Here is a 7,668-nt window from a genome sequence, read left to right as displayed (position 1 = left end):
AACAGATCCCTCCCCCCCAACCCCCCACCCTGAGAGATGCTAACAGGAAGCTCTGGAGAGCCTTACACCCCAGGTAAGGCTGTACAGATGGGGTCAGTCAAGACGAGATGAGACTTGGATGTGACAGCTGAGCAAACAGCCAGCACTTCAGCAGCTCAGCAGGAAGCTTTGCCAGGCGCGGGTTCCTGCCTCCCTCCTGTGGAGGTCAGGGGGAAATGCAGGAAGTGGCTTGAGTCAGTCTCCTAGGGCTCACACAGCAGGAGGGGCAAGTACAAGTTGAAGGCTCATTTCCCAATTCCCAGAAGTATATACTATCTGAAAAGCAAACCTGTGTGACCACCATAAACTCTGCCTGGGGATGTCTAGAAAAGAAGCTAAGCTTACGGGGCTTTTTGAATAAATGTCACCTTGGTACTTAGGAAGAAGTTTATATTGCCCCAAACACTCCACTGCAAAGGTCAACACTACCTCCAGAGGCTCCTGTAGGAAAGCTATTGGAAGCTTTTCCCCTCCCACTTCAAACTCCCCAAAAGACAGCAAAAGTTACCATTAGGTAGAGGAGCCGGAAACCTAGGGTTCCAAACACCACAAAAACCCCAGGGTCATTAAGGCATTCCAAAACAACAGAGTGAAAGCCCCATGTCAGGAACTTAATGCACATTACCTTTAACATTCACACATCCCTATAAGGTGGGTTATTAACATCTCTGCTTTACAGATGAGGAGCAAGTTCCCAGTGGTTTCATAGCCTGTGAACAGGAAAAGAAACACCCTACGCTGACTTAGTCTGGAGCCCAAATGCTCCCCAGTGTGGTGCACTGTCCAATGTATCATTGTCTCTATTGGAAGAAATTTCCAAGTCCTTAGAGAGGACACATCAACAGTTAAATGAGTTCTGAATAGAAAACCAAAGCTCTTGGTGGGGTGACCAATTTAGGCATCTCCAGGTGTTGTTCCCCACACCCCCGCCCCCCACCCCGCTGCCCACTTCATGAACAGAACAGTTGCCATGGAGGAAAAAAATCAACAAACGCACAAAGCTCAAAAGTGCTGTCCAAATCTCAGATGGTGACAATTTCTGCATAGAAGAGAATCCATTTACCCACACTACAAATTCCAATGTGGAGTCAAGGGAATGGTAAGTGGAAATTTTAATTTACTGAAATATTAAAGGAGGTTAAATCTAATGATCAAATGAAACACCATGGTACATGAAAGCCAGCACCCAGTACATGACACGTGAAAGGGACCGAAGACAAAGAAAAGTTTTCAGCACAGTCAGCTGAGAGACAAAGATGGCAAGACTACAAAAAAGTAAATAGCCAGAAAGCTCCAGGCATCCAGGGCTGGCATCTGACTTACCCTGGGGCAAATGCAAACAACTCATGGGCTGCTCCAGTGTAAACTAACTTGCCTCTATTGAACATCTAACCCTTCATTCTATCTGGCTGATTCTGTCCCTTCCTCCCTTTACAGAAAAGACAAAAAACTGTTACAACGAGGACACTCTTATCTCTATTCAACTGTATGCCAGCTGTCTTTCTTCTGCCACCCAGGGTGGCTAGGACAGTCTGCTACCCAACAAACCACTATTGGTAATTAGGTTCCCTTTCTTACCTAAATCCATCCTTCTCCAATCCCTACAAAAAAATTTTTTTGACTGCATGGAAAAGGTCCTAGGATTCCATAAAAATTCACCCCAACTCAATTCATGTCCTATTTCCCTCTCCCCTCACTCTCCCCCTCCCCACAGTAAAGCAAAAGAAACATCTTTTCTCCACCACCACCACCACCCTGCCCATCCCCCACCCCCTTTCAGAGGCCATTCATTTTCAACCCATTTATCTAAATACTATTCCTAACACCTCCAGTAAAGACCTGAAAAAGATGGGGAAGGAAATACCCCAGGAATCCCAGCAGGACGACCAGCTCCCGTGGCAAAACTGGGAAATCAAAAGAGACAACGGCTTAATACACACAAAAATCTTTCTGAATTGTTACCCTGAACTTCCCAGGGGAAATCAGGGTCCCATGTACTTTCTGAGACCACAAACGCCAGGCTGAAGACCGAGCTCAGATGCTGGAGTCCTTGCAAGCATCACCACTGCCTCAACTTTGCTCTCCCCCTACTGTTAAATTAGTGACTGCAGTCAGGCTAGTGTACTGTCCAGGGCACTGGCACTGAACTGCCAACCTAATTGGTATTGCTGCCCTGTCCATTTCACTGGTCTGTGTGGCAGCTCTCTGTTCAGTGTCACTGGTGAAAACCACCGCCACTTACCCTCCCTCCAGGTCACCACTAGAATGTAGAGCAGAGCTAGCTCATCCACCTGCTTCCACAACCACCAGATCGTTCTGGCTCTCCTCTTCAGAGTCGTGTCCCATGTTTGTGTCTAAAAGCCTCATCTCAAAGCTTCCATAAAAATGATGAATGCATCCAGGCTATGCAGGCAACACATTCAAGTCAACGTGATCTGACTTCCTGAGAGACTGAAAGTGTTGGAAAAACACGAGCAAGGCTCCTTGCCTATTCAAAGTTCTATGCCAAATGGGTGGTGCCCTCAGGAGCCAAAAGCACAACACTTTCTCTCCCACACAGAAAATCACCTTGGAGGGGAAATGTTGGGGATGGTCAGCCAGGAGCCTGAGATAATCCTGAACCCAGATACTGAAAGGTTGGGATAGATCCTGTATTGACACGTGATCATCTGGCTGTGGGCCAGGAATATAATGTACCACAAACAAGTTGAAAAAAATGATTTTAAAATGGGAAAACCTTTTTTAAAAAGGAAGGAAAAAGAGTCTGAAAAAGTAAAGTTTAATTTAAAAAATCATGTACATAAAACAGCTACTGATTCATCTTAAGCTCTCCCACTGGGTCTTTCACAGGCAAGTCAGTTTCCCACTGAGTCCAAACCTCCTAAAGATGCACCCACAGTGGACAGAGAGCCAGCCCCTTTTGAACAGGTGAACAACAGCAACTGTTTTTCGGGCTTGAACTGACATCCAGGACCTGAGTGACTAAGCAGCAAGGCCAGCTTCCTGGGTGGTTCAGAAGGCCAGTTTCTTCATGAGCAGATACACTCTGGAGTCCACTTCAAATCCATGCAGGTTGTTGGCATCACCCTGCAGCCTCATGAGCAGGCCCCCATAGGACACGTAGGCAGAGCTGAAACAGAAGACCCAGTCCTGTGAGTCTGAGTGCCAGAGCAAAAACTACTCAGCTACTCTCATGCCAGCCTAAGAAAAAAAGGCACCCTTCTAGAGTTCTGTCATTAGGAACCAAATTTCAGACAAAGATGGTGGCACAGATATGTGCAAGGCAGTGTTTTTTATATCAGAAAGGTGGAAAATACTCCATGCCCAGAATAAGGGAAATGGTCAAATCAATTAAGATACATCCATTTACTGGAATGTTACACAGCTATAAAAATGTTTAGGAATTAAAAAAAAAAAAAAAAAGTTTAGGAAAAGCTTTAAATTGACATGAGGAAACATGTTTTACATAACATTAAGCAAATGAAACAGAACAAAACATTGTAATAAACAACATGATCTCAGAGAAAAAAGTACATAGGAAAAAAACCTAGAACATTCAAGAATGTTTATGTAGAAGATTCCCTCTGGTTATAGAATTATAGGTGACTTTTTTCCTTCTTCATATTACTTTTCTGCTTTTCAAATTTCTTGCAAAGGGCACATATTGTTTTAATAAGGTTTTAAAGAAAAGGAAAAAATAGTTGGGCAGAGAAACCAAAGAACTAGGGATTGGATTGCAGAGTAGCAAAACACACACGCACACACACAAACAAAAAAGCCTAGCAGTTTAATCACTTATGCTGCATTTAGTTCTTGGAGAAGTAACTTTCCTTGGCATTTCACTCAGCAAGATTAACAGTTTCTCATTTAGATTACAGGCCTTAAGATCCTGACAGAGGGCAAACTGAGTAGCCTACATTTCAGACTGAAACTGTTCCCAAAACAGTTCCTTTCTGGGTCTCACTAGGTCTGAGGTGCTTGAAGAAAGAAATCCAGGGAGCCTGAGGATGGTCCAGATTTTCAAAGCATAGCCCAAATTCTCACAAAATGAGGAGGGAAAGGGCTCTCACAAGACCGCGGAACTTACAGGCGTGTTGCTGCTTCAGTAGAAGTTTCGTCTCCCTCAATCCTGTACACTTTCCCATACATGACATACTCAAATTGGTCAGCCCTGTGGAACAACAGGGGCAGTTATTCTTAAATACAGTTAACAAAAGAAAGAGGCCCTTTAAAAAAAATGGTAACTAGTAACTATATACCAGCATCATAACACCAGGTACTTTCTAAACGTGATGTCATTCAATCCTCACAGCAACCTGTGAACTAAGTATGACCATCACTGTTACTGATGAGAAAAAACTAAGGTTGAAGGAAGTTAAGGTTATTCAACAAATACATGGTAGAGCTGAGATGTGAACTGAGTGGGCGTCCGAAGCCTTTCCATCACATCAAACTCCCTCCCAAGACACAAGGCCCACAGAGCCTAGGTCATTCAGTGCTCATTTCCTCCACTATCAAAAAGCGACAACTCACACTGTAATCACTGCCTTGGATAAACACCTGGATGTCTGGATTCTCAAGTGCTGCAGTTTCCTTAAGCTAACACAGAGTCTGCTGATAATCATTTATTTCATGAATTAAGTAAGGGTCTTTCTATACGCCTATCTACTTAGTCCTCAGGCACATTTCAGGTGCTCCCTTTTCCACCCCCTCACCTGGAAGGCCTATCATCTGTGGGGTTGTATTCACCATCATCCAGAGTACCATCTTCATATAAGGTACTAGCTATGACCAACCGGAACTTGTCACCTGAAATAACAGCGGTATCAGAGGGTGAAGAACAGCTGAGATAGCAAAAAGCCTCCTGCTGTTTGTGTTCAATACTTACCCAAGTCTACAGGGTAAATCTGAATGTTTACATCAAGGATGAGGTCCATCTTGAAAGATTCACTCTCACAATGCAGCCGAGACACTGGAGGGGAAGAGTGGCAGAAATTAATTGCCTGTGACCCAGGGCAGCCCCTACAGGGCAGGGCAGACAGGTACTTCAGGGGACTGGATGCAATAGAATACTCAGTCTAATGCAGTCTGTATCCACTGGCCTCTAGTCTGCTCTCACAGAAGTGCAGGCTCAATCAGAATCACACATGCAAGAAGGAAAGGGGAGACAACCTGTGGCCAGTGGACAGAATCCACAGAAAAGAATTAAACATCCTCTCGCAATAAATAATATCCAGGTTTTAGGCCAACCTAGGTGATTAAGAAACAACCTGATTTGGGGCAAGGTATTCATTCATCCTAAGGTTTCCTCTTCCTGTGTCAGGTGCTGTGCTAAGGGGATTGATTATCAAGATGTGTAAGAACTGGTGTTTGTCCCGAAGAACATATCAGTGTTCAGGCAAAGGAAGAGACACCCAGGACAATTATTGATAAATGACAGAAGAAAGAGGTGTATACCAAGCAGTCAACTATTAAACTCTGAGAGGATTTTACAAACAGCTACAGACTCTGAGAAATGGGATGTGAGGTCGGATTATTCATTGCACAACCTTGGGTGGGCTGCTTAGCCTCTCAGAGCAAAATGGGTAAGACACCGCCTACTCTTGGAAGAGAATGTGAGACAAAGTGTGTGTGAAGTGTACAGTACAGCGCCTAGTCCAGAGTGGGGAGAGATTAGAGAAGATGCCTGGAGTCCACCAGCACCAGGAGAAAAGGCCTCCCAGGCAGCGAGCACAGCTTGTGTGAAACCAGGGAGAGCTCGGGAGTCTCCGTTTTCTTATCTATAAAATTATTTCTCGAGAGAGGTCCCCACACCAGGACCGGCCGGTAGGGAAAGGCCACGCGTAAGTGGGTGGACAAGCGGCCTAGGGGCGTGTACCCGAGGAGATTAGCCCCTTCCCCGAAACCGCCCCTCCAAACCTTGCTTACCTCGGTCAAACTTTTTGCCTTCCGGGTCAATGTCTTTTACATCAAAAATATCCTCAAACAGGATGCCCGCCATGGTGAGGGGGCCACTAGAGTAGTAGAGGGACTGAGCGCGCGACCACGACGACTAGAGGTAGCGCACCCCCTTGCGTGGACGAAAACAGAGGCGCTAAGAAGACTCCGCGCTGGAACGGCCGCAGCAAAGGAATAGAATAACGCATGCGCACAGACGAGCTGTAACGCGGCCACTTCCGCTGCCTAGTTCTCGGGGCTTCTTAACTTCCGCCCCGAATGATGGTTTCCCAGAGGTTTCAGAATTGAGGGCTGGTTTCGGGTCCAGAAAACCCCGCCCCGGGCGGCGACACGGTGGGTCCCACCTCCGACCGAGGTGGCGTCGCGTCCGGCTCTCTCCCGAGGCTCTACTGCGCCCTCTTCAGAAGCCGGGTCTGGAAGACTGGAATGCTCAAGGGGCCTGCCCCAGCCAGGGACCTTGATCCTTGGCCCAGAGAAGCCCGGCCCGAGCCCTACCCTGCCGGTCTGCGTGCCCGCCGCGGGCACGTCTGCACGGAGAGCGAGGGGAGCAGCACCCCGCCCCAAAGACGCTGGCCCGACTGGGCGCAAAACCCAGCCCTTCCAGCTGACATCCAGGCCGGCCCGGGCCGGCTCGTCCCAGCTGGATGTCACCTGAGCCGGGTCCCTCCAGTTTGGGAATTGGCCATGATGTCACCATGGGGAAGAGGAAAGCCTGCACCGTGCCCTTCCCTGCTGTCTTCTCTCACACCGCCCCTTCAGCAGGGCATTAACCCCAAACCCACTGCCCTCCTCGAGCCCTGCCCCTTAAGCTCTGTTCTTCCCTTTCCGCTACCACGGTCCTCTCCTTCTAGGAAAGCTCTACGTGCTTCTTCATCCAGGCACTACCCTGTCCTACAGATGCCACCTCTTTCTTTACATTGCCCCTTCCTCTAGGGTGCCAGCTCTCACATCGGCCCCCTCCTGGGCACTGCTCCCTTACCCGGGAGCCCCCTGCGACCTCCCGCGCGCCCCTTCACCCCGGCGCTGCCTCCTCCTGCATACTGCCTGTTTCCTGGGCACTGGCCTCTCCTGACACTCTCCCTGACGCTGCTCATACACCAGTGCTCACCCCCTCTGCTCTGTCCTCCGGACCCTCATAGAGAACGCAGAGCCCCAGCAGGCCGTGTTCCCCCATGGCTGCTAGACGTCAGCACCTACTCCGGTTTCTCTTTGGGCCCTGCCAGGGAGAAGCGACCTCTGTCCCCACCACACCCGCCTCCCAGGCACCTAGACCTCCCTTCCCTCTGGCCTCACCCATTCCCGTTCCCTCCCCATCTCCACCCCAACCCCCGCACTACCCGAAGGCCAGGTGGCTCAAAGTGCACCTCCTTGGGGGTGCTCCTAGGGGACTCGCAAAGAAGGGAAGGAGAAAGGAAGGGGATGAGAGAGACCGAGGGTCCTAGTTCCAAGCAACCCCCGTTTCTGGGTCTAGCGACCCCCTCCGAGTTCCCCCCTAGTTGTTTTTCATCCCCCAGCAGAGCACTGGACCTTTCCTGGCCAGTCAGCCGTTGGCCCCTCCGGAGAAGCAAGAGAGGGGACCGCCGCTGAGGAACTGGGCCCGAAATCTGATTTAGACGGCTCGGCAGCCCACCGCCCCAGGCCCTACCGAGCCCCGGCCTGTCCGGCCCCTGC

General features: G+C 49.0%; 1 protein-coding gene across 1 annotated transcript; it reads right to left on the bottom strand.

Annotated features, from left to right (window-relative positions):
* Positions 1 to 2,799: 2,799 nt before the first annotated feature.
* POLR2H (polymerase (RNA) II (DNA directed) polypeptide H) lies at positions 2,800 to 7,224 on the bottom strand. Its single transcript, XM_010855704.1, has 5 exons — positions 5,968 to 7,224; positions 4,928 to 5,011; positions 4,755 to 4,848; positions 4,127 to 4,210; positions 2,800 to 3,169 (listed from the first exon to the last, which is right to left on the bottom strand). Exons 1-5 carry the CDS (start codon positions 6,038 to 6,040, stop codon positions 3,052 to 3,054), a joined length of 453 nt encoding a protein of 150 aa, XP_010854006.1. The 5' UTR covers positions 6,041 to 7,224; the 3' UTR covers positions 2,800 to 3,051.
* Positions 7,225 to 7,668: the final 444 nt, after the last annotated feature.

Source organism: Bison bison, unplaced genomic scaffold (genome assembly GCF_000754665.1).
Source record: "Bison bison bison isolate TAMUID 2011002044 unplaced genomic scaffold, Bison_UMD1.0 scf7180017864367, whole genome shotgun sequence".
NCBI classification, from domain to species: Eukaryota; Metazoa; Chordata; class Mammalia; order Artiodactyla; family Bovidae; genus Bison; species Bison bison.
The sequence above is the reverse complement of the archived record's forward strand: the minus strand, read 5'-3'. Positions and strand labels throughout refer to the sequence as shown.